General features: G+C 46.7%; 1 protein-coding gene across 2 annotated transcripts; it reads left to right on the forward strand.

The window, feature by feature from the left end:
• Positions 1 to 27,965, forward strand: LOC142571476 (uncharacterized). 2 transcript variants are annotated; one of them, XM_075679845.1, is made up of 7 exons: positions 7 to 303; positions 2,448 to 2,472; positions 15,309 to 17,647; positions 19,508 to 19,602; positions 20,518 to 20,813; positions 22,410 to 22,555; positions 26,976 to 27,965. In XM_075679845.1, exons 1-7 carry the CDS (start codon positions 208 to 210, stop codon positions 27,225 to 27,227), a joined length of 3,249 nt encoding a protein of 1,082 aa, XP_075535960.1. In that variant the 5' UTR covers positions 7 to 207; the 3' UTR covers positions 27,228 to 27,965. The 2 variants fall into 2 exon arrangements, with proteins under 2 accessions (XP_075535961.1, XP_075535960.1); XM_075679846.1 differs by lacking the exon at positions 22,410 to 22,555 and having other exon boundaries at positions 1 to 303; positions 26,976 to 27,110.

The following is a 27,965-nucleotide window of genomic DNA, read 5'->3' on the forward strand; positions in this document are numbered from 1 at the left end:
GGGAACGACGGCTCGCTCCGCCCTTGCGCAGCTGTAACATGAGCAGGCCTTTTCCCGAGCCTGACGTCAGGCGAGAGTTCAACGCCAAAGGCCGCCGCAGTCGCCACGACTTGACGAGCAACGCTCCGTGGCTGCCTTAGCGGCGACGTCGTGTGCCATCATGGCGGCCGCTCTCCGCCGGACACCTCTGACCAGCGCGGGCGGGCTATGACAGCGGGCACACGGCCCTTCCGGCACAAGCTGCCACTCCTCCACCGACTGGCATGGATTCTGATCCTACTCGAGGCAACGAATGCGGCTTCTGTGAGTGAGCTTTCTTCGAGGTTCCGTACGGTGCCGCGAGTGCTCTGTCATCGCCTCCCTATAGAAGCAGCAGGAGCTGGTTTGCGGAATGGCTTATGACGCTTAAGCCAACTTCTTAGCAAAGCACGTGCCACGAAATAACTTTTACTTTCACTCGGTAAAGGGGCCTCAGCCAGAAAGCTTTACCTGCAACTGAATGCGAGTGCTTGCATGTTTTTTCAGCTTTTGCTTGCACCCCTGCTAGTGAAATCATGTCATTTTTATCACCATGGGCATCGCGGTAGGTGCGTATGTCGACGATCCTCTCCCCTCTCCATTGAAGAGTCTCTCTTCTTCAAAAATGGTAATAGGCACAGGCTATGGTCATCACAGGTTCGGAAGTGACTTGAAGGCGCTGTGCAGGAAAAGGTCACTGAGCCTGTTCCGTAGCCAGATTGGGAATGCATGAACTTTTGCGTGTACTTGGACAAAGTAGCTGCAGCTGTTACCTGTTTAAAAATAGAAAACGTGCCGTATTCCAACTTCCAAACGTGCTTCCAATCAACAAATACTGTTTATTGCGTATGTTTTGGCTCACTGTGTACAGCAAATGGCACAAGTTGTGCATTTTGCCATGTGTGCAAGGCTGAAACCTTCTGGTGGGTCTTCAACATGTGCAACGTGCGCCGAAACATCTGCCTCAATATTTGCAAGCAAAACGACACTTACGGCTTAGGAATCGGACTTTTCTTCTCGAGTCATTGGTACTAGCTTTTTGACACGTCCCTATCTTATTGTGATTCAGCTAAGAATCACTTAGGAATTAGTTGTCCGCCATGCAGTGTCGTTTCAAGACGAGAACTATGATTAACGAGACATTCATGTAACCCACGATATATGATTTTGTTTGGGGCAAAAAAGAAAGGAAAAGGTTATCTGAAAATGATAACGCAACAGATTTAAACGTGAAAAATAAGCATGTATCTCGATTTATTATACATTAGGCACTGTGTCTGTGACACTTGCGCCATTAGCGCCCAGGCACGTAGTTTTACTGTTGCCGCATGTCTTGCAACTGGCTCTGCGAAAGTGCCACATCGCAGGCTCAGCTACTCGTGCGTAAGATACGTTCGCCCTTGATCTTCCAGTTCACGTTAAAACATATGTAAATAGTGCACCACAATCGCATCTCTTGGGCAATGCTTCCTGTGGGCGCATGTAGTTACACTATAAGCACGATGAAAATCTGTGTTATAACAAATTATGCTTTGGCAAGCAGATACACTAAGCCGTCACCAAAATGTAGCCGAGTAATCTGACGACGAGTGAAGAAAAAAATGTGAAACTTGATTGGCGTTCGTGTTTCAATTTGAACACCTGCTTGCTGATGCCTGAGCGCCCGCGCAATCGATGGCAACGCGCTGCACCTGGTTACAACGCACGCTTCGTTATTCTTCGAATATGTTGACAACTGCACTTCTTGTCTTTAAGAGTTGACTACTCTATTAGCTACGCTGTTCGTTGAGGTGTAGGTTTAGTTGAATTGGTTGATCACCTAATATGGGCCATTGTTGTTATTCTTGTTTTTCGTCCGTTATTCTTATCCGCGAACATATCGCAACAGAACCAGGTGAAAGAGAGAAAGAGTAACTAAACGAAGTAAACGACGCTGCTCCCGTGGAAACAGGACGGGCTTTCAACAAATGTGAAATATATGTTCCAAGCAAATTTTGAGTGCACTAGTAAGCACTACTTGTAATTTCGATCGACAGCACCACAGTATAAGTTTACGCATGGCACACTGCACAGGTAATATTTTTGTCGAGAAAAACATAACTAAAATAAAACATTATCCTGGCGCTGTCCGCAGAATGATAAGTCTTGTCTTACTGAGTGCTGTGGTTGAATGTTGTTGCTGGTCCACGACGAGAGTACATATCAGATTATTTCTGTCAAGCCCGAAAGTCGCAGATGTTTTTGTCCCTCGTTTGCTACTTTACACGTTTGCATGGCTGTCTTCCTAAGTCGTAGCCACGGCGTTTGCACTTTGATTCTCGCATCTCGCTTCCCTCTTCCTGGCTTGTTTGTACCCTCGACTTACGAAAGTTTATATTTTGCAACATGTTGGCGTTTCGCTAACATCACCATTCACCGTTCGTTTTCAGATCGTATATCCTGCATTACAAGTTGGTAAGCATATTTCGTTTATTTTTCTTCAGCTAGGCTCGGTAAAATAGCTGGCATAGTTGGCGCGCAAACACTTCTACCCAGAGCACGTTTTTGTAAAGCACACGTAGCACTTTTCTTTGCTCTGCTTTCACTCGCACCTTCGCTTCGTACGAGACATGGCGTATATGCATCAAAAGATATACATGTACCAACCGAAAGAGTATGCGTCATGAAGAGCGTTGAACTTATGCGCCTTACATGGAGGTTGTACAACGTTGGCGTTTTTTTTTTTTAATCTGCTTGCGAGAAAGCGTGTAACATCCTTGTGCGTGCATTGAGCAAAAAAAAAAAAGAAAGTAACAAAGCTCACGATGCGATCTGAAAAGGCAGCTCCTTGCAACGTCAGACTGGAAAAGACGTGGCTGAGGACACTGTGCCTCTTCCCGTAGATAATATCGTCCTGTCTGGAAAATGTTATTTGCTGGCATTTCAAACTCCTGCTGGAGACAAGACATAAATGCTATGAATCAGTGTGAAATAAACTTTGAGAAATGCTTATTTAAGTGATGATAAACTGCATTAAAATGATTAAGGGAAAACACAGGCAAGGCGGGAGATGATCATTGAAGATGATGAGCAAAACGAGACAAAGGTAAAAAAAGGGGCCACCATTTCGACTAGTGGACTTGTATTTTTCAAGGCCACTTGTAAAGTGGCCTTGAAACTACAACAAGAAAAGCCAGCGAACATGGTTCAAACGCTTTCGTACACGTCAGATCTCGCTCTGCAATAAGAATGTGTGGTTGCTTCTTTTTCATTACTAGACTGTTATTTTGATCTTTTGTTATATTAAGCTTACCGGTAGTACGAAGATAGTTATTTACATCACTGTTTATGTAAGCATCAAAAATTTTGCATATTGCAGTGTTTGCATAGGTTCTGTGAAACAGAGATCGCAGTGATCCGTGTGGTTGTAGAGTAGCGAGACGGAACCAAATGACCCGATCTTTTAAGACCGTACGTGCTAACAGACAGACAGAAATGAAACGTGGCCGCAGCAGCGTATAGTTGTTTACATTAGGGGTCGCGTTACCACGGCACCCTTCGATGAGGCATCATTGCGTAAACAGTTCGTCAGGTTCTACAGGCACTTCGTAACGCAACATGAACCGTGGCAATCACTCCATCATCGATGGAGAAGACAATGTAACTCCACGTCTGCAGCAGTCATCCGATTTCATTTTCGGGAAACTATACACTGAGACTTCTTGCATGCCGGACACTAATATATGAATCACCCAGTGCTCTGGGTGAAGTATAACGTGCTCGGGAAAAACAGTACTACGTATTTGGGTTGCGGCAAAACTACCCAAGTCACCACGCCACTGTCATACGAGATGCACTGCAAAGACAATGTATTGCTCCAAAGGTTGCACGTAACGAGGGATATTCGGATGTAGAGACTGCTTATTTGTGGTTGCGGTGAGCAGGCGGTCACGCAACGTGACTTAAGAAACACATATACATAGGTGAACTAAAGGATGCATGGAGTGCCGGCGTCCGATGGAAATAAATGCGAGCATTCGGCCTTGTACTTAATTATCATAGCATAGAACACCAGCGAGACAGCCGCCGCTGATACTTAATTCTACAGGGCGAGAAATGTTAATCTCATTTTAGTTTTTACAATGCGCCTGTCTTCTTAGACAACAAGGGACGCGTGCATTCGGAAAGCTCTGAGCCTCCCAGAACATTTAAATAGTAAGACGCGTCGAAGAGGAGTATTTGGTCTTGACGTTTTCGACTCCGTTAAAGATATGCAGCTTCGTTCAGGACCCTGAGTACAAGCTGAGAAGACCGTCCACCCTGCTATTCCGCACAAGGAGTTTCCGAAAGGCAGGCGGTTACTACGCGCGTGCATTCGCGCGACAGACACGCAAATGGAAGAAACTAAACAGTCATAAATATCGACTAGATCTTATTAACAACAATGCCATGAATGCAGATATCGTTTATAATCAGGCACAAGAGGCCCGTTACTGATTCGTTCACAGCGCAGGTAACATACGCACCTGGACAATGCAACACGACTAATTAAGCTTGGCCCTTTAACTTTAATTCCGCTTTGTTTACGAGGAACTATTGGAAGTATAAATAACATGAATGCGCATCGCCCGACAATGAGTGCTGACGCTTAAGCTGGAGTATAGTGAACGTTTACTTTAACAAATACAAGTGATAAAGCTTCCCTTCTTCGCATACGACCAAGCTGATTATGTACCTCAAGCTTCACCATTTTCTCCGCACAGTCTCTTGTTTTATAGAGTGCTAAGATCCCATTGCGGCTGCACACTAATTTTAGTAATCAAGCGCCAGAAATGAGTTCACATCTTCTCAAAGCAAATAATCCAAATTAATCATGAAGTCCCGAGAGATTGTATGTTGATATTATAAAGTTCCATTTATCACTAGATGCAATTAGCGGAGCACACATGTGCCCTTCACCTAATTAGAACATTGTCATGACGGATAAAGAAAACATTCGAGTGGGCTCTGCGCTTTCATTAATTTCATTGACGTCATTTTAATTGTGAATTACAACAAATGATTGAGGACCCTAACAGAGAAAGTATAAAAGTGTGGTTGAAGATTATTATGCAGACGACAAAGATAATGATGAATAGCCTGGCAAGTGAACAGGAGTTCAGAATCGCTAGTCAGCTTCTAGAGGCGGTGAAGGAGTACGTTTATCTAGGTCAATTATTCACAGGGGACCCTGATCAAGAGAAGAAAATTTACAGAAGAATAAAAATGGCTTGGAGTGCATACAGCAGGCATTGCCAGATCCTGACTGACAGCTTGCCACTATCATTGAAAAGAAAGATGTACAATCATCGCTTTCTACCGATGCAAACATATGGGACCGAAACTTTGAGGTTGACAAAGAAGCTCGCTGACAGGTTAAGGACCGTGAAAAATGCGATGGAACGAAAAATGTTAGGCGTAACATTAAAAGACAGGAAGAGAGCGGTGAGCATCAGAGAGAAAACGAGGATAGCCTATATTCTAATTGACATTAAGAGAAAACTGGAGCTGGGCAGGCCATATAATGCGTAGGGTGGATAACTGGTGGACCATTATAGTTACAGAACGGGTGCCAAGCGAAGGGAAGCGCAGTCCAGGACAGTAGAAAGCTAGGCGGGATGATGAAATTAGGAAATTCGCAGGCGCAAACTGGAATCAGTTTGCGCTGGACAGGGGCCATTTTTGGAGTTCGTTTTTTCTTACCTTCCTTGGAGTACAAAAACAAGAAAGGGGCTGACAGATGGAGTAGCACACTGTGCTATAAAGTTTGCAAACAGGGATAAGGTGCCTCAGAAAGGCTGGCCAGCCTTTCTGAGGCACCTTATCCCTGTTTACAAACTTTATACCACAGCTTCCTTGGAGTAGTCATCTTTCCTATTCTTCTTGCATCTCTGATTGGAGATCCCTAGGAGAGGCCTTCGTCCTGCAGTGCACATAAAAATAGGCTGATTATTATATTATTATTATTATTATTATTATTATTATTATTATTATTATTATTATTATTATTATTATTATTATTATTATTATTATTATTATTATTATTATTATTATTGTAAATATTGTTACGTAAGACGCAGACGAAAAGTTATATACAAGTATATTTACAAGGAAATGTGCCGCACTTGGCCAAGAGGCAACAGCCCACGCTAGCCTCTAATCGTCGTCGTCGTCTTCACACTGCTTGCCTCTTCGTCATCGCAAATACTGTTCCGTAGCACTACCCCCGGCGGCAAAAGCGCCGTCTCGGAGTGACTAAAGGCCGGACTCGCAAGCAGTGTAGTAGGCCTTGAGCCTACTGACGTGCACAACATCACTAAATGCCAGAGTAGAGGACGAGGTTGAACTCACAGGTGTAATTTCGTACGTCACAGGCGGCACCTGGCGCAGCACGCGGTAGGGCCCTGTGTATCGCGAAAGAAGCTTCTCTGAAAGACCGACGTGGCGAGAGGGTGACCACAGGAGCACGAGCGCACCAGGCGAAAACTGTACGTCACTGTGGCGGGCGTTGTACTGACGCTACTGAGTGGTTTGCGAGGCCGTCAGTAGAGTACGGGCAAGCTGGCGTGCATGGTCGGCGAGGGCGATGGCGTCGCGCGCATACTCGCTTGTTGAGATCGCAGCAGGAGAAAGCGCCGTGTCAAGGGGCAAGATCGGTTTGTGACCGTACAGTAAATAAAATGGAGAAAATCCGGCGGTGCCGTGCCGGGAAGAATTATACGCAAATTTGACGTAAGGAAGGGCAATGTCCCAGTCGTGGTGGCCCTTGGAAACGTACTTGGACAGCATATCGGTAAGAGTACGGTTTAACCGCTCTGTCAGGCCATTGGTTTGAGGATGGTATGAGGTGGTCAGCTTGTGTTTAATGGAGCAGGAGCGCACATTGTCGGCGATAACTTTCGAGAGGATGTTACGACCACGGTCATTCAGCAGCTGTCGTGGGGCGCCATGCAGTAAGATAATGTCACGCAAGAGAAAGTCCGCGACATCAGTGGCGCAACTGGTAGGGAGAGCCCGCGTGATAGCGTATCGGGTGGTGTAATCAGTTGCGACGGCTACCCATTTGTTCCCAGAGGATGACGTAGGAAAGGGACCAAGGAGGTCTAATCCAACACGAAAGAACGGTTCCACAGGGACGGTGATCGGCTGGAGATGACCGGCAGGTAGAACCTAAGGTGTTTTCCGACGCTGGCAGGGATCACAGGCAGCAACATAGCCTCGGACGGAGCGAGCGAGACCAGGCCAATAGAAGCGGCGGCGGACGCGGTCGTACGTGCGGGTTACGCCAAGATGTCCTGCAGTGGGTGCGTCATGCATCTCAAAGAGCACAGTCTGTCGTAGATGTTTTGGCACGACAAGAAGAAGATCAGATCCGTCAGGGAGGAAGTTCCTTCCGTACAGAATTCCGCCCTGGAGGACATATCGGCGAACGGATGCATCGGTAGGTGTAGAGCGCAGAGGCTCGATGAGTGCTCGCAGCGACAGGTCTCGGTACTGCTCATCGGCGATGTTAGCGAAGGCAGACACAGATAAAATGCCGTTGGCGGTACTACTGTCGGCGTCGTCAGGCTCGTCTACCGGGTAGCGAGACAGGCAGTCAGCGTCCTTGTGTAGTCGGCCAGATTTGTAGGTGACAGAATACGAATATTCTTGGAAGCGTAAGGCCCAGCCACCAAGTCTTCCTGTAGGATCTTTCAGTGAGCATAACCAGCAAAGCGCGGGATGGTCTGTGACAACGGAAAAGGGTCGGCCATATAAGTATGGGGGGAACTTCGCAACCGCCCAAACTAGTGCCAGACAATCACGCTCAGTGATGGAATAGTTGCGCTCCGCGGGCGAGAAGAGCCTGCTGGCGTAAGCGATAACACGGTCGTTGCCGCGCTGGCATTGTGTCAGTACTGCGCCAATTCCGTGACCGCTGGCATCAGTACCGACTTCGGTAGGATCGAAATGGGCCAGTATGGGAGGCGTTGTGAGAAGGTAGATTAGATGCGAGAATGCAGAGGCCTCGTTATCGCCCCACGGGAAAGGGGCGTCTTTCTTCAAAAGCTCGGTTAGTGGTCGTGCTATGGCCGCGAAATTTTTCACGAAACGGCGGAAGTACGAACAAAGGTCGATGAAGCTGCGCACATCCTTGACACACTTCGGAACAGGGAAGTGCGTAACAGCATGGATCTTGCCTGGGTCCGGTTGCACTCCGTTCGCGTCAACGAGGTGTCCAAGGACGGTAATCTGGTGATGACCGAATTGGCACTTCGGTGTGTTGAGTTGCAGACCGGCTCGACCAAAAACGTCCAGGACTGCTGAGAGGCGCTCGAGGTGCGTAGCGAACGTTGAGGAGAATACTATAACGCCATCCAAGTAGCACAGGCACGTGGACCATTTGAAACCGTGAAGAAGGGAGTCCATTATGCGTTCAAAAGTGGCAGGAACCTTACATAGACCGAACGGCATCACTTTGAATTGATAAAGACCGTCCGGTGTTAGAAAAGCAATCTTCTCGCGGTCGAGATCGTCCACGGCAATCTGCCAGTAGCCGGAGCGAAGGTCAATAGAGGAGAAATAGCGAGCACCGTGGAGGCAGTCAAGGGCGTCATCAATCCGAGGTAGGGGATATACGTCCTTTTTGGTAACCCTGTTAAGGTGCCGATAATCCACGCAAAAGCGCCGTGAGCCATCCTTCTTTTTTACCAGTTCAACAGGTGACGCCCCTGGTCTCCATCACGGTTCAGTTATGTTCTTGGCAAGCATTTTGCGAACTTCGGCGTGAATAACTTGACGCTCAGCCGGTGACACTCGATACGGGGGGCGATGAATAGGAGGAGCAGCGCCGGTATTAATGCGATGTTTACCAGCTGTAGTTTGGGCCAAAGGACGATCGTTAGAGTAAAAAATGTCGTGGTAGGAAAACAGAACGCGGTAGAGATCACGAGCGTGCTCGGACGGCATGTCGGGCGCAAGCATTTTCTGTAAGTCGGTGATCGTACAAGTTGCCGACTGCGATGGTAGAGGAGGTTTGGCTGAATTGTCGTCTACTGCAATAGATGTTACTGAGTGATCCTCGAATGAGCAAAGCTGGGCCAGATACATCCCGCGTGGCAGCACTTGTGTCGTCAAGCCAAAATTGACCACTGGCAGGCAGACGCAATTCGCTGTAATAGATAAAACTGTATGAGGTACTGTGATCCCTTGTGTAAGGAGGACGTCTTGCATAGGAGCCGCGATGTAGTGACCGTCGGGGACTGGTGGGGATGACACTAAGTCAACGTAAGTCAGTGCCGAAGGTGGCAAGCGAACGAAGTGGACGGAATTGAGTCGACTGGGGTGTTGTTCAGCGGGATCCAGAACAGGCAGGTCAAGGCGGAGAGTACTGGCGGAACAATCGATGACAGCAGAATGTGCGGAGAAAAAGTCTAAGCCGAGGATGATGTCGTGGGGAGAGTGGGCGATGACTGTGAACAGCACGATAGTGCTGTTCGCAGTCACCAAACCCGTTTACGAAGGTCAGGACCAACCAGAACTAGACGCCCCCATAACCTTTGAAGAGGTTTATGCAGCGGCACACTCCATCAGGAAAAACACGACCCCAGGGGTAGATCAGGTCACGAACGCAATGATTCGCAATCTAAGTGACGACACGCTAAAGAGCTTGACCAAATTCTTTAACGACACGGTCTAGACAGGGGACGGCGTCCTTACAAAAGAATGGAAGGAAGCAAAAATTATTCTCATTCCTAAACCAGGTAAGCCTCGTAACATCAATAACCTTCGACCCATCTCCCTAACGTCGTGCGCGGGGAAATTCTTTGAAAAGGTTGTGCAGGTCCGGCTCTCGAACCACATAGAGCTAAACAACATGTTTCCCTCCAAACTGTTCGGTTTCCGACCCCACGTGTAGGCGCAGGACGTTTTTCTACTACCAAAGCACGAAGTCCTGCACCCCAGCAGAGGGTCGGACGATAAATTTTTACTGACATTGGACGTCAAAAAGGCCTTCGACCACATCTCCCACCACACTATTCTGGAGGGACTGGAAGCGGTGAACTGCGGAACGCGAATTTATAACTACGTGCGCTCGTTCCTCAGCGACCGCACGGCCACAATCGGATTAGGCTCCACGAGGTCCGACACCTTCAACTGTCCTCACAGAACTACCCCTCAGGGAGCTATACTCTCTCCACTGCTATTTAATGTAGGGATGAGAAAGCTAGCCCTGGAGCTAGATTAACACCCGAATCTCGGCTGTGCGATATATGCCGATGACCTCACGTTCTGGGCTCACCAAGGGTCCTACGGGGACAAGCAAGAAACTCTTCAAAAGCCCATAGACGCAGTCGTGGAATATGCGAGGACGGCGGACATGGCATGCACACCTGAAAAATCGGAATTCATTCGGGTGCGTGCAAAATACGCAAAAAAGAAGGACTGGGTGCCACTCACTCTGACTCTCGACGGGGCGCCAATTCGTGAAGTGGAGACAATCAGAATATTGGGGATGGGGATACAGCAAAACGCTGGAACATCCCACACCCTTCAAAAACTAAAGGCGGTCACAGGAAACGTGGCCGGAATGATACGAAGTGGCAAGAAGCAGAGACAGCCTAACTGAGGGAGAGACCATCAGCCTGGTTCACGCATTCGTAATTAGCCGAATCACATACGCCCTTCCGTATCAGGCCTTAACAAACCAAGAAAATATACAGGCAAACACAATAATAAGAAAAGCCTTCAAAGCCACCCCTTGTCTTCCTGAATGCGCTAGCACAGAGAGATTCGAGGGACTGGACCTGCACAATACTTTTGACGAGTACGCAGTCGCGACGTTATACGCTCAGAAAGAACGACTTTGTTCTTCAACTCAGGGCAGGGAAGTATTGGCGAGGTTAGGCTTTCCCCTGAGATCCCAGTATTGCGGAGAGGAAACGGCACAGATATACCGCAACGTTCGATCGCACATCGCGGTGGCCCCAATTCCCAAACACATGCACCCCAAGTACCATCCCGGACGACGCAGAGCAAGGGTAAAGACTCTTCACAAACGTTTTGGCATGAGTCCGGGGGTGTATTAAACGGATGCCAGTCGAGCCAGCTCAAAAACTTCCTCCATAGTCTCTACATGCAACAACAACATAACAACGGCATCCTTCAAAACCGCCTCGGCATGCGTGGCAGAGGCTGCAGCCATCGCCTTGGCCATTCAGGACGCCGAGCGCCAAACCAATTCGGCTGTCATTTTATCCGACTCACAAGCGGCTTGCCGCCTGTTTCTACATGGAAGGGCACCCAAATCAATAATCAAAATTTTAGGCACTCAACTAGAGGGGCACCACACTATCGTATGGTGTCCGACACACGAGCGACTGGAAGTACACGCGAGGGCAGACCGTATAGCTCGAGGATTAAACGTCCGAGCAACGGCATGGCCTAGCGACGCTCTTCCACCGAATCCTCGTGACGTCCTCCTACCGCAAAGACAGGAGCGGAGACGTTTTGGGCATCCTCACTCCGATTTAAACAGCCAACAGGAGAGGGGCTGGCGCCGTATTCAGACGAATACATACCCCAACCTGCACAACCTACACAGAATACACCCCACGAGGTTCACTGACGAGTGCCCGTGGTGCACAGACACACCCACACTAAAACACATCACATGGGAGTGCCCCAGGAGGCCTCCGCACATAGACAGCCCCATATTACACCAACATCCAATAATGAGGAATAGGAAGTGGGAGGCATGGCTTGCGGACGAGGGTCGGGAGAGCCAGTTGGCTCTTCTGGACCAAGCCCAGCGAGCCGCTCGTGCCAGTGGGGCCCTGGAATAGGGGCTCCAACCATCGTGCCTTACTTTATTTATATTGAATAAAGTTTCTCTCTCTCTCTCTCTCTCTCTCTCCTTCCCGCTTCTGATTTGTGCAGAATGAGCTCAACTTCTACCCTGATTTCGTTTTATATTTCTCTTCTCTACTGTAATGAATCCACGTCTACGCTGGGGTTTGCTTTTTATTACCTTCCTCGAAGTAGTCATCTTTCCTATTCTTGTTGCGTCTCTTATTTTACTGATTTCCTTTATCGCCGAACTTCTACTGAGTCCGACCGGGTCCTTCTTCAGAATGACCTGCATTTAATAGATAACTGGTGTAGCAAATGGTTGATGCCGCTTAACATTTGTAAATGCAAACTTATTCATATTTCCCGCAAGCACGCTAACATCACTAATGCGTTCTTATTACACACAGTCAACATCTCGCAAGTACAAACGTATCGCTACCTCAGTATCCCAATCGCTAGCAATCTAAACTGGTCGGAACACACCACGAAACTGATCGCCGACAGCACTAAAACACTAAGCTTCATCAGAAGAACATTATCGTTGTCACCCCCTTCCATCTGTAAACTGGTATACGAAACTTTTGTTCAAGCAAAACTTGAATGCGCTTCCGCAATCGAGTGTCCACATCAAACATATCTCATCAATGCAATAGAATCTGTACAGAACCTTGCTGCTCGATTCATATCTTCAAAACATGACTACAAAACTAGTATCAGCAGTATTAAGTCATCGCTCAATCTACCCACATTAGTCTATCGACGCAAGCTATAACGTCTTTTGTTTTTTGTCCGCTTTCATTTCCCTTTTGCTTATCATTTTACACTTGAACGAACACCCACAAATGACTTCCCCTATGCGTTCCTTGACCTCATTATTTGTTGGCTTCATATGGTTGTGAATAATAATATTCGGGACCCTCAGTTTTCCTTCATCTCGTTCATAACGCATCATTAGTAACTCATTGTCGCATATCTCGCCATCTTCTCAGTACTGTACAGCTATCAATGGTCAGGTTAGTTAGGTAACTGGGCCAGCACACTTGTTGCGTAATCAAAGCTGATGAAGTTTACTAGGGGTCTGTACAGAGAGTAATTTTTCCAGCAACGATCCTCGAATGACACGTGAATAAACGAAACTCGGCAGACCTCAAGCGTCCACACGATACGCTATTATGCGACATCACAGAAACAACCAGCGCAACACGATCACAACATCACGCGACGGTGTAGGAGTCGAGTGTCGGTTTCTGTAGCAGTCATCTCAAGGATATGAATTGAAACAGTGAGCACTTGGGTTTAGAACAAACACGGTACTTGCAAACCAATTGTCTACATATACAATGCATTCGGAAAAGCAGCATAGGACTGTTAACTCAGTATCGTAAAAGATCATACAGTTGAAGTACGCCAGCAATGCGACATACCGCGCAGTTGCGTGTATTAATTGAACATCCGCACCAATTGCGAGTTTCTAGCATAGCCTAATGTTTATTTAAAGTACGTAAATTGAATATCTTGATAAATCAAGCTGTTACCGCCTGATCACTATTTTTTGAGCATGCATCGAACGGTAGAGGTGTGAAGCCCTAGGAGAAATAGGAGTGAGTTACTTCGAACCACCAAAGTATGCATGAACACTATATCTCTTAATTTCGCAGATTTATGCATCAGTCTATTGTCAACTGAATGCACACCAATAAGAAGTAACTTAATGGCGAAGACAGAACGAATTTTACGAGTCCCTATACTCGGAGCCATCAACCAAACCGTCAGAGATGGAGTGAAATACAGCGAGGCGTTTTTTGATCTTTGGTCTATTGAGAAAACAGGTTCTTGACTCCGCACGACGCAACAACATTGCCAAAATGAGAATGGTGGTTTATTTATTTATTTATTTATTTATTTATTTATTTATTTATTTATTTATTTATTTATTTATTTATTTATTCCGATAACATCGCAGCGGGCGGACTACTTACATGACTGAAAAGCCCTAAGCACCAAGGTATGCTAGTAAATGAAATGTTATTGGTTCTATTCGACCAATCAAATTTCCCTTCAACGCAAGCAGCCGCGCAATTCAATCTACGAATAACCACCGAGCACCTGAGTTAAGGCCATGCCTGTCAATTTTCAGAAATTGAGCTGTTTTCTGTTGGCTCTTATATGCGAACTCACAACATTCCACATTGGGGGTACGTACCTGGGCATTATTATTGGTTACTTCAGAGTTTAAACAGCAATATACCAAGAATCAGAATGTAAAAGTATGCTCACTCCTCCAAGAATCACATGCATAAAGACAACATAAAACGGTAAGTGATACAGCAAAGATTCTGATCTTGAAAACTACACAATCGAGAAACAAAGCAAAAGGCATGCCTAGAGTATATTTTGAAGCCCTGCAGATAGGCCGTTGCAATGCTGCACGGTAAATAACGGGCTAGTTGTCGACAAGGTGTCGACAGAGTTCTCTCCGTTAACTGCGTCCTAGCACTTCAAATCCTCTTATACACATTCAGCATTCTATGTTTGACAAAACGTTCACGTACCAAAACATCGTCAGAGCTCTGAGGCGCTTTTTCATTTGTTGTTTCCTGTCTTAAGCCCATTTCCGCATCTTCTAAATACCACTCTTTCTACAACGGATATTGCAACTGCGCACATTTCAGCAATATGCCCAATTTTGTTAAATGACTCTGCCCGCTTCTCTGCGGCGTTCTCATCGCCAACATCTGTGAACGATCGCCGGGATGGTTTCTGGCGTTGTCTGCGAAGGCCCGAAATGATTTGCAACCTTGCATTGATACTCGCACCTGATTTACCACTTAAACACCGGTGCCAAAAGGGGTCAATAACACATCTTACACCACATGTGGCCGAGATAGAGACATCACATTATCTTTGTGCAGTTCATTACATTCCCGTTAAGCTTTCTTTCTTTCTCAGGGACGTGACAATGCACATTACACCTAAACAAAGTCAGCAACGCTATGAACTTTTAATAAAAGTGAACAGTCAAGGTTGAAAGAATGCATTTTGCTGCCTGACTGTCCTAAGAGTTCATGCCAGAAACTTCTCACACATGAAGTCAGGCACAGACACAAAAAAGCAGTTGTCAAGCAGCAATACATTCGCATGCATTAGTGATTAACTCATTCTCTATATAACTAAAGTATTCAACAGGAATGAGGACGTGTAGTAGACTCACGTAATGGTCTACATTTGAACGCCATTAATAGCACTAAAATAGTTCCTCTAAGCAAGCTGGCTCGGAGAGCCAGCTTGTTTCCGCACTTTTCCCACTTTCCAAGTAGCGACATACCCTCCTTTCTGAGGGTATGTAGCACACCTAACACACTTCTGTGTGTTAGGTGTGCTATGGCGCTTTCCACAACATGTCGAGCACTGGCTTATAACTCCCATATTTGTCCTAACAGAAACGACAGCAGCCCCCAAAGACGACAAGGACCCGCTGACCAAGACGACCAGCGAAGATGTGACCACCACACAAAGCCCCGCTGAACAGTCAAGCGTTCAAGTGACCAGTATTGTCAGCGAAGAACCGGCCACCATGAAGAACTTTACTGAAGGCCCAAGCCCTGTGAACCAGGCGGCCGGTGGCAATGTGACCACAGTGAAGACCACCACTGAACGTCCAGTCGTTCAGGTGACCACCATGAAGAGCACCACTGAACGCCCAAGTGTGCATGTGACCCAGGAGGCCAGTGGCGACGGGACCACCATGAAGACCACCACTGAACGTCCAGTCGTTCAGGTTAACACCAAGAAGAGCATCAAAAAAAGTCCAGACGTTCCGGTAACCACCATGAAGAGCACCACTGAACGCCCAGTTACTCAGGTGACTCCCGTAAAGACTACCACTGAACGCCCAGTCGTTCAGGTGACCACCATAAAGAGCACCACAGAAAACTCAGAAGTTCGGAGAACCACTATGAAGAGCACCACCGAACGCCCAGCCACTCAGGGGACTCCTGTAAAGACCACCACTGAACGTCCAGTCATTCAGGTGACCACCATTAAGAGCACCACAAAAAGTCCAGACGTTCGGGTAACCACCACGAAGGACACCACTAAACACCCAATCACTCAGGCGACTCCTATAAAGACCACCACTGAACGTCCAATCGTTCAGGTTGCCACCATGAAGAGCACCACAGAAAGCCAAGACGTTCGGGTAACCACCATGCAGAGCACCACTGAACGCCCAGTCGTTCAGGTGACCACCATAAAGAGCACCACTGCAAGACCAGAGGTTCAGGTAACCACTACGACAAGCAACTTAGAGCCTCCGAGCGTCCACGTGACAACCATAAGGACCACTACTGGGCATCCAAGAGTGCAAGTAACTAAGGCAGTCAACGGTGAGGTGGCCACCATGCAGAGCACCACTGAAATTCCGAGTGCGCAGGCGACTACTATGAAGAGCACGACTGAATCCCCAAATGTGCAGCTGACAGAGGTGGTCAGCAGCGAGGTGACCACTGCGAAAAGCACAACTGAACGCCCTAGTGTCCAGGTTGCTACCAAGAAAAGCACCACTGATAACCCAAGAGTCCAGGCGACAAAGGTGATTAGCAGTGAGGTGACTACTGTGAAAAGCTCCACTGAACGGCCAAGTGTCCAGGTGGCAGAAGCGGCCAGCGGGGAGCTGACCACTGCAAAAAGCACCACTAAACACCTAAGTGTTCAGGGAACCGAGACAATCGGCGGCGAGGTGACCATTATGCAGAGCACAACTGAATCCCCAAGCGTCCAGGTGACCAAAGCAGTCAGCGCTCAGTTGTCCACCATAAAGAGCGCCACTGAACGCCCCAGCGTCCAGGAGACCGTAGCCACCGACAGCGAAGTTGCTACCATGGGAAGCACCACTGAACGCCCAAGCGAGCATGTGACAAAGGTGGTTGGCGGGGAGGCGACCACCATGAAAAACACCCCTCAATATCCAAGCGTCCATGCCACAGAGGCTGTCAGCGGCAAGGTAACCACCGTGAAAAGCACCACTAAACACCCAGGTGCCCAGGTGACCAAAGTAGTCAGCAGTCATGTTACCACCATGCAGAGCACCACTGAATCCACCGAACTCCAGGTGACTAACATGAAAAGCACCACTGAAAGTCCAAGCGTGCACGTGACAGAAGCAGTCAGCGGTGAAAAGACAACCATGCAAAGCACTACTGAACGCCCAAGCGTTCAGACCACCACGCAGAGCACCACTGAAAATCCAAGTGTTCAGGTAACTAAGTCAGTCAACGACGAGGTGACCACTATGACGAGCACCACGGAACGCCCAAGTGTTCAGGTGACAAAGGCAGTTAGTGACGAACTGACCACCATAACGAGTTCAACTGAAGACTCAGGCATCATCGTTGACGTCGTTGTGGTGACCAGCCCGAAGCCAGCAACGTCTACTACACCCCCTCCACCTAATCTTGCCGCCATTGTGGAAGGAGCCGTCGTAGTTCCACAAGGCAGCCCAATCGTGGAAGGCGGAGCCAGCGTTGTAATTGAAGTTGTTCCTATAGTAAACGCTAACGTCACTACCGGGGAAGGCACCATGGGTTTTGACACGCACTCTACCTTTAAGCCAAGCTCAGACACAGGAAAAAAGCCGAAAGGAAAACGTACTCGCCTCAAAAAGCAGTTTACAAACAAGTACATGCGAACTTACGTCACCAAGCACTGCGGTATACCCCATGAACGAATGCGCCGAATTGTAGGAGGCAAAGTCACAACGCTAGAGCGTTATCCATGGACGGTGAGTGATATTTCAAGTCTCCGCGGTTCGCAATGTGAAACCTTTCTGCTTTATCGAAGTAGAGTCACTTCACAAAGCAACATCGCATAGATAATATGAATGGCAGCGTCGACAGGTGCCACACACTGTCGGCATTTATCAACTGCGACAGTGTCCCAACGCACCAATTAAAGTTCGTTTTATTCTGTCACTACTATAGAGGAGCAATGTAATCGTATTGTCCGACTTGTGGCAGTTGGAATGCTTATACGACAGCATAAGCTACACCCTTCCACCCCTTTCTATTTCAAAACTTCCATACACTCTTGAACAAAATTACACCCTTTGGGTAGTATCTTGCCACACAATAATCGTCATCTGTCTTGTCCGCATTTTCTTTCTTTGACGCTGAGAGCCCGATACTTCCAAGTCACGAACGGCATGCGCGTTGACAGCTTGACAGAGCATTCTCAACCGAAAAGTAGCGAGCTGAGTGTTTTCAAGCAAGGAAACGCAAGCAAGAAAGATGACGATTATTGTTGTGTGGCAAATATACATGCTAAAGGGTGTCCATTTCTTTAAGAGCGTATACTCTTAAACAAATACACCCTTTTGGGTGTATACGTGCCACACAACAATAATAAGGTTTATAATATTAATATAATAATAACAATAATCTAAAGTTAAGTTGTTTGCACACCAACTCCATCAGTAAGTATGCCCATGAAGCAGACCAGAAATTCAGAGGGACCTACCAGCGATTTACAGCTAGCCACGGTTAACGCGAAACATTTTCTATATGAAATTGTCATTCTTTAAATCTCTAATTTTAATCGCGTCGACACACAGGATGGCGTTAAACCTGACCACGACGTCAATCAAGATCTAATCAGGTTGTATCTGAATCCATAGATTTAAAAATATTATTGGGCCCATGCGTGTCCAACACAGAGAATTATGGAATCTTTGCGCGGTGATCTAAGAGCGCTTCTGAAGAACAGCGGTCGCTTCCTAATATAAAAGTAAGAAACAGATGTCATGCGCACGTAACTAACAGTTTCTGTATGTTCGTAGATGTCCGGAAGATTGGTGTCGCTTACGCCATTCATTTGTCATTGCTATACATCTAGGGCTCAATTTACAAACAGCTCTTACTCTCGTAAGAGCTGTTTGCCATTGATCGGCCGTTATTCCTAATATGTCCAATAGAACGATAGCCTGGCACCTACAAATATTCCTGGCGCAAACACTTTTTCTTTAATACGAGCTCCAGAATCCAAGGTCTCAAAATTTCAATGGCATACTATATGGCGTTTCTTGATTTGTTGCCATTCGGAGGCACCCACCGCTCGTGATAGCACGGAATGAGAACGAGACGATCACACTGTGCACCTATGGCCAATCGTGAACGGGGCTTACAAGATCTCCCCGTGGATTGTGAATGTGCATGCGAATGCAGCACGCTACGAAAACTATATACTGTCCCTGTTGACGCCCTGTATTCTAATACTTGTGCACGTGGGCCTTAGTGCAGAGAGAGAGAGAGAGAAATGCAGGGAGCTCAGCCACAGCCGAAAATTCGGTTTTCACCCTACAACTGAGCGACGGTGCCATGATGTAAAAATACAGACTGCTAGCCGGTGTGCAATACAATTTAGATAGTTGCGTGTGTACACGTACTACGTGTTCTTGAAGTGCAACGCGTTAATGCTCGACTCTTGTTTGCTGACTCTTGCTGCATCTTCGCTTTCTCCAGCGAGGGGTTGAAACAGGCGGTGTCATTTGCTGGCGCGATCTCGATGAATATTTTTGTCAATAAAAAAATGCACTCTCCTCTTATAGCTTTACACGTACTTTATTATTTGTCATTCAAATCCGCAGGTCGGCATTTTTATGAGGTACGGACAACGGCCGTACTGCGGTGGAGTCATCGTGTCCTGGCTCTTCGTCTTGACTGCGGGCCACTGCACACGCAAGTAAGACGGCCGCTTTGCGTCGAGACTTTGTGCAGCTGCTTCTCTTCTGAGTAAGTGCCCTAGAGCACCTGGAGGGCCTCGATTCACGCAGCCGTGTTAATATACATGCAGGAACTGCGTGTGAACCAACCACCTATACGTTAGAACGTATAGGAAGTCGCATGTTCCGGCCGCTCAAGATAGACAGCGATGTGACAGCCAAGACACCGGGAAATGAGAAATGGCCATTACCAACGGCTTGTATTCTGACACCGCCGCTTGGATTGGCGAATAACTCAATTTTCGTTCGTAGTGGATGGCAACGGCCGGTTGTCTTCGCTGATAATTTTCTATGACAAATGACAAGCACCTGTTTTGTAATGGTTATAGCGTATTTACACTCTTCGTGAATACAAGCACTGTTTCTGGATCCGGTACAGAAACAGTTCAACGAATGGAAACAGGAAAAATAACATAAATTTACTGACATTTCGGCCGGACCCCGGCCGAGACGTCAGTAAAATCCCTTTATTTTTCCTACGTGCTTATACATACATACATACATACATACATACATACATACATACATACATACATACATACATACATACATACATACATACATACATACATACATACATACATACATACATACATACATATTGCATATCACCATCCCTTACTCATTTCCGCAATCCGAGAAAGCTTTTTTTAGAGTGTTTCATAATTTTTCACCTTCAGTCTAATAGTGGACACCTTCATGAGCCTTCTGACAATGACATTGTGCGTGATTGGCCATATACGTCTGTGATCTGACATGTGCGTGATCGGCCGTCTAGATCGGTCGTATAGATACATAAGAAGCGTAAGGAGGAGCCATTTTGAAACAAATATCTCGCATTAATCTCTCTCGTACCCTATCCATTCTTCTTCCAGCAAGGTGGCACATGACCTACGCGTTAGCTTCGGGTTGAGCGAGATCGATCCCGACCGAGTGTTGACTGAGCAGCAGGACCACCTGGTCGACGTGGCGGCCATCCACCAGAACCCGCTGTTCAAAGACATCGTCCACGGTGACGACATATCCATACTGAAAATGAGCAAGCCGTTGCAGAGTGGCGGCTACCCAGTGACGCCTATCTGCATACCGGAGGCCACCAGCACAAGTATCACGCCAAAGGACATCATCGGTACGGACGGCGTCGTCGCCGGCTGGGGACGAACCAAATACGGTGAGAGGACCCTTTGCGGTTACCCTCCTTTTCAAGGGCCGATAATTGAGCAAAGCGACGAGACTAAAGGTGATGCGAAATGAACATGGTTGGGCCTGAGTAATAACGCGAAGTGTGAGCAAATATATTTATTTTCGTTAAGCTCACAGTTCCCCATTAAACAGGCATTTGAGGCGCTGCAAACGTCATTGCTGCAAGCTCTCCATTTGCGGTTTTCTTATATACGTGTAAAATGGCGACAAAAATATAGCGTGGCCAAGGAAATATTACTATTAGGTTTAATTCTTTGTACTAAATAAGTCGCAATATACGTTGTGTTCTCCAAGTGCCTTTAAAGCCCAATGTGATTAAAGCACGTTCTAAGTCATGCTTTTTAATGAGAAAGCATTATATGTCCCATGAGGCAGAAAATCCGGCGTGATCAAGCGATGGCACCAAATATGGTCGACAGCTCAAAGAAAAAAAACAAACACGTGTGTCTCTGGACCAAAATAAAGTTACTTCACTCACTCACGTCAAAAAATGCTCGGATTGATGTCAAATTTCTCAGGGAAACCCTGTAAACAAAGCAAATGAATGGCTTTTAAAATTACATTTGTTACATTTGAGTCTGGGTGAGAATCGAACACGGGGCCAAGACCGGACAAGCAACGCACGCTACATAGATGTACTGCGATGCTTTGCGCAGGAAATGAAGTCGAATGTATCTCTGAAACATTATGGGCGCTGCACTGCACTGTAGGCAAAGAAATCTTCGATGAAACGCTTGTCGATAATACGTTCCACGTGATTGCAGCGCATCGGTTAGACAGCAGTATTAGAACCAAACCAAGAGGGCAACGCTCGAGATCGGCCTGGTACATTCATTGATTCATTCATTCATTCATTCATTCATTCATTCATTCATTCATTCATTCATTCGCACATAACAATGGCTATATCCTTACTATGGAAACATCCCCAGCATATATATTGTACGCTTCCAGTGTTCAGGCTGTCGCATTTGTGAGAAGAATGATAGAGGCGGGCTTCTCCCGACAAAGCTCCTGATTGAGGAGAAGCAATCCTCGGCAAACGCCCACAGCTCGGAGATTAACATAGGCATTCAGAAACAGACTTCCTTGCATTATGAAAATGAATAAATTATAAGGTAACATTACTGTTTCAACAAAGTTTATCTCAATTTCCGATGCTTCGCCATCGTTAGTATATCTGACAGTAGATCGGTAGCAAGAACATTTACCACGTACACACCCATACAGTGGTCCCGATATCTCTAAATATGAGGCTTCTGCCCTTTTTGGTCCTGCCAGGGAAGCAGCAAGCCTTTTTAAGCGTTTCAGGTAACGCCTCTAAGCAGGCCGAAAATGAGGCTTTAGCAACTTTCCTTTCACCTCGAAATTGGCACACATTTCTAAATTTGTGTTTATCGCCTCCATAATTTTCCGCATTGTGGCCGGGTATACGCGCACGTGTGTACCCGCACGGTGCACCCGCTGCAGGCAGCTACATGTGCAGCGAAGCTGGCACGTTTAGATTTCCATTAAATGCACATGAGCAATGCACATATTTTCATTTTATTTCCTGCTTTCTTAGGTGGCGAAAGCAGTAAGCAACTTCGGGAAGTATGGTTGCCTATTGTGTCCAACAACGCATGCTCGGAAATATTCAAGGACATACTTAAGATTCGGGACGAGATGATCTGCGCCGGTGACATCAATGGCACAAAGGACGCCTGTCAGGTAATGTTGTCTAGGGGCACTCATACCGTAAAGCTATTCTAAACTGTTTCTATTCCGTTTCTGCAATCAGCCTTCCACGATTAGTCAACACTTTTTCAGGCCACCTCTACTTCGCTTGCCTTTCACGCGACGCCAGGAAAAGCACCAAAGCTATTCATTTGATTTGACGTGTACACTCTGATTATGCATGATTAGACCGAACAAAAGAAAAATTCATTCTTTCCGCTTCTACACTTTTCTCACCATCAACTCTTCGTAATTGTCAAAACTTTTCGGGTGGTGCCTACTTCACCTGTATATCACGCAACGTCACAAAACCACGAAAGCTCACCGCGTGAAAGTGATGTGCGCGCAGCAAAGAAGCATTAATATGCTGAACAAAACTGAAATATTTTCGGAATGGCCGGAGACCACCACATTTCGATGTGAATATAAGATGACTGCCCGCCGATCACTCTGCAGGCGCTGACTAACCGGAGCTGCCACAAGGAGAATGCATTTATTTGCGTATAGCAAAACATTTTGCGCAGCAGTATATGTTGTATAACGCAGTATAACGCTGCAGCGATGGTGTGGATGTAGAGCATCCGCCTCGCGTGCAAGAAGACCTGGGTTCGAATCCCGGTGCCACACAATTTTCCACCGGACTAAAAAAATCCGCGTGTTGATAAAATTGCATAAACAGGCCTGCAGTGCGGCCTGATCCCGGTGACCAGAACCTGTAACGCACTCCCTCACCAGAGCAGGATTGGCCACCCTGATGCAGTACTCGGCCAGAACCTCCTATATGAATACAACAATCAAACCCCGGCCCTCAGTCCCCAGCAGCTGCGAAGCAACTGACCACGGCGGCGGTCAGACCTGTGACGCAGCAGAGGGTGCTAAGAATCCCTGGCTCCGGACAGGCCGCCATTGGAATCTGAACCTGGCAACGTTTTAACACTAGAACATTATCTAGTGAGGCGAGTCTAGCAGTGCTATTGGAGGAATTAGAGGGCAGTAAAGGGGATATAATAGGGCTCAATGAAGTTAGGAGGACAAAAGAAGCATATACAGTGCTAAAAAGCGGGCATGTACTGTGTTACCGGGGCTTAGCGGAGAGACGAGAACTAGGAGTCGGATTCCTGATTAATAAGGAAATAGCTGGTAACATACAGGAATTCTATAGCATTAACGAGAGGCTGGCAGGTCTTGTTGTGAAACTCAATAAGAGGTACAAATTGAAGGTGGTACAAGTCTATGCCCCTACATGCAGTCATGATGACCAGGAAGTCAAAAGCTTCTATGAAGACGTGAAATCGGCAATGGGTAAAGTCAAAACAAAATACACCATACTGATGGGCGACTTCAATGCCAAGGTAGGCAAGAAGCAGGCTGGAGACAAGTCAGTGGGGGAATATGGAAGGCACTAGGAATGGCAGGGGAGAGTTATTAGTAGACTTTGTATAACAGAATAATATGCGGATAATGAATACCTTCTTCCGCAAACGCGATAGCCGAAAGTGGACGGTGGAGGAGTCCGAATGAGTAGACTAGAAATGAAATAGACCTTATACTCTGCGCTAACCCCGGCATCATACATCATGTGGACGTGCTCGACAAGGTGTGCTGCAGTCACCACAGGATGGTAAGAACTCGAATTAGCCTAGACCTGAGGAGGGAACGGAAGAAACTGGTACATAAGAAGCCGATCAATGAGTTAGCGGTAAGAGGGAAAATAGAGGAATACTGGATATATCTACAGAACAGGTATTCGGGTTTAACTCAGGAAGAGGACCTTAGTGTTAGAACTATGAAAGACAATCTTACGGGCATCATTAAGGAGTGTGCAATAGAAGTCGGTGGTAACTCCGTTAGGCAGCATACCAGTAAGCTATCGCAGGAAAAAAAAAAGATCTCATCAAGAAACGGCAATGTATGAAAGCCTCTAACCCTATACAGCTAGGATATAACTGGCAGAAGTTTCGAAGTTAATCAACAAGCGTAAGACAGCTGACATAAGGAAGTGTAATATGGATAGAATTTAACATGCTCTCAGGAACCGAGGAAGCCTAAAGGCAGTGAAGAAACTAGGAATTGTATACGTTAAGAGACATATCCGGCAATATCATTACTAATATGGATGAGATAGTTCAAGTGACTGAGGAGTTCTATAGAGATTTATACAGTACCTGTGGCACCCACGACGATAATGGAAGAGAGAACAGACGAATTTGAAATCCCACAAGTAATGCCTGAAGAAGAAAAGAAAGCTTTGGGAGCTATGCAAATGGGGAAGGCAGCTGGGGAAGATCAGGTAACAGCAGGTTTGTTGAAGGATGGCGGGCAGATTGTTCTAGAAAAACTAACCACCCTGTATACGCAATGCCCCATGACCTTGAGCATACCGGAATCTTGGAGGAACGCTAACATAAACCTAATCCATAAGAGAGGGGACGCCAAAGACTTGAAAAATTATAGACCGATCAGCTTACTGTCCGTTGCCTACAAGGTATTTACTAAGGTAATCGCAAACAGAATCAGGAACACAGACTTCTCTCAACCAAAGGACCAGGCAGGATTCCGTAAAGGCTACTCAACAATAGACCATATCCACACTATCAATCAGGTGATAGAGAAATGTGCGGAATATAACCAACCGTTTATATAGCTTTCATTGATTACGAGAAAGCTTTTGATTCAGTCGAAACCTCAGCAGTCATGGACGTATTATGCAATCAGGGTGTAGACGAGCCGTACGTAAAAATACTGAAAGATATCTATAGCGGCTCCACAGCCACCGTAGTCCTCCATAAAGAAAGCAACATAATCCCAATAAAGAAAGGAGTCGGGCAGGGCATACGATCTCTCCAATACTATTCACAGCGTGTTTACAGAAGGTATTCAGAGACCTGGATTTTGGAAGAATTGGGGATAAGAGTTAATGGAGAATACCTTAGTAACTTGCGATTAGCTGATGATATTGACTTGCTTAGTAACTCAGGGGACCAATTGCAATGCATGTTCACTGATCTGGAAAGGCAAAGCAGAAGGGTGGGTCTAAAAATTAGCCTGCAGAAAACTAAAGCAATGTTTAACAGTCTCGGAAGAGAACAGCAGTTTACGATAGGTAGCGAAGCACTAGAAGTGGTAAGGGAATACATCTACTTATGGCATGTAGTGACCGTGGATGAACAGCAAGTTGCCATTATCCCTCAAGAGAAAAGTGTATAACAGCTGTGTATTACCAGTACTCCCGTACGGGGCAGAAACCTTGAGGCTTACGAAAAGGGTTCTACTTAAATTGAGGACGACGCAACGAGCTATGGAAAGAAGAAGGATGGGTGCAACGTTAAGGGATAAGAAAAGAGGAGATTGGGTGAGGGAACAAACGCGAGTTAATGACATCTTAGTTGAAATCAAGAAAAATAAATGGGGCATGGGCAGGACATGTAATGAGGAGGAAAGATAGCAGATTGTCTTTAAGGGTTACGGACTGGATTCCAAGGGAAGGAAAGCGTAGCAGGGGGTGGCAAAAAGTTAGGTGGGCGGATGAGATTAAGAAGTTTGCAGGGACGACATGGCCGAAATTTGTACATGACCGGGGTATTTGGAGAAGTATGGGAGAGGCCTTGCAGTGGGCGTAACCAAGCTATTGATGATGATGATAACGTTGTCGAGACGCTTTTAGCACGTACACGACATCGCTCTACCAAGTTTTCTTCACTAAGGATCCGTTATAGTTGCATTTTTACGCCTTCTGTTGCACACAGCCGCGATTTTCTACGAGACACCGAAAGCTGAGCAAGAAGAAGCGGGCCAATCGCATATGCTGGCACCACCCTCCTCATCCGTTATCTACTTTCACTGCCCTAACACAGCCCCACCGAAACGCTCTCCTCTTCTGCATGTCCCTCGCCTTGGTCAGCCAATTATATAAGAAAAACCTGTCAAGTAAGGTAATGCTGTTCGCTTTAAAGCGAACAAAAGCTACCTCCTGCAAACGAGAAGAGCGTTTCATTCGCTTGTTCTAACAACGCTGCGAGCCACCGCCTCATTTACGCCTCAGTTTTACGTTATACGGCCTCAATTCTACATGCGCGAAAATGTGTTCGTGTTTCAATGGGACGTTTTATGTCGACGTGTTCTTTGCCTAAAACTAAACGTAATAGGAACATCATTGTTAATTGTAAAATATAAAAACAATATAAAGGTTTCTTTTTTCTATTTATTAAATGTGTTTTAGCCTCGGACTATCCAATCAGAGCACTCTGTTTGTTGTCGTGGCGCCTCAAAGAACACAAGGGTGTCATAACGCTTATGACCATTCAATTATGAGAGAGGACAGTTGCCCAAGAGTAAACGGTAGATTTCATCTAGCGCGCCGCGCGGGGCACGCACGAGGACAAGCCGTGTGACTATAACCGTTTTCTCTGCGCAGGGTGACTCCGGAGGCTCGCTCATGTGGCGGTCCAAGGCTGATGATCGCTGGTACACGTTGGGCGTCGTGTCGTTCGGCGTGAAGTGTGCCGAGCCCGGATACTATGGTACTTACACTCGCGTGCAGAGCTACTTGAACTGGATCTGCCAAGTCACCGACGGCCTCCTCTGCTTCGGCTCGTCCTCCTACAAGCCCGTGGTTTTGCCTTCGAAGAGCATGAGAGAGAAAAAGGACGACTCCACGTCGCCGTGAACGTCATTAGCTCTCTTTAGTCTACAAACCATTCTGCGAGGAAATATAGCACGACACCGTGGGGGATAAAATTTATGAAATAGAAAGGAAAGCAATCGCAGACGTCGCCCGTGGCTACGCATAGTCACGGCCCCTTCGACGCACGCCCAAAGAGACTGCAACGTGTGTGCAAAACGGGCCGTTACGCCATCGGCTGGGACCCCGTGCCACGCGCAAGCGGGATTGATTCCTTGTAAATATGAATCTGCCTGTCCAGTAACAAAGTTTGCGTTTTCGGGCACACCAACCGCGGCGCAGTCAATCGCAGCAGCGGAATAACGAGCTTCGCGCTTCGGTCGTCAGTGCGAACGCTAATGCAAAGCTTTCCTACGAAATATCTGTAGTTACGAAATACGCAGCCTGGCGGACAGTGAATGACGATTGTCAGAGGCGCTGGCTCCTGAACAAAGTCAATGCCTTGTCTCGTGAGATGGAGAGCAAGAGTTGCCACGTAATATAAGCGACCTTGTTACAAAGGAACACGGCGACAATGCGTGACCTCTGAAAAATAGCCTTATTATTTACAGATAACCAGCTTATTATGAAAAACAATCGAAATGCCATGCTTGAAAAACGAAAGAAAATAGGCTGATACCATGTGTAACAGTGAAGATAAAGCAGTCGTTTTGGAGCGAGTCGTAACCGGGTGTTGTTTGAACAACATGTGATATGAATAATAAATATTTTATTGTTTTCGAA

Source organism: Dermacentor variabilis, chromosome 2 (genome assembly GCF_050947875.1).
Source record: "Dermacentor variabilis isolate Ectoservices chromosome 2, ASM5094787v1, whole genome shotgun sequence".
Lineage (NCBI taxonomy): Eukaryota > Metazoa > Arthropoda > Arachnida > Ixodida > Ixodidae > Dermacentor > Dermacentor variabilis.

Bases quoted from the DNA above. Each gene is read 5' to 3' on its own strand.
- LOC142571476 (XM_075679845.1), top strand. From the start codon at position 208: ATGACAGCGGGCACACGGCCCTTCCGGCACAAGCTGCCACTCCTCCAC. The intron at 304-2,447 runs GTGAGTGAGCTT...GTTCGTTTTCAG, and splicing joins AGGCAACGAATGCGGCTTCT to ATCGTATATCCTGCATTACA. The intron at 20,814-22,409 runs GTGAGAGGACCC...CTGCTTTCTTAG, and splicing joins CTGGGGACGAACCAAATACG to GTGGCGAAAGCAGTAAGCAA.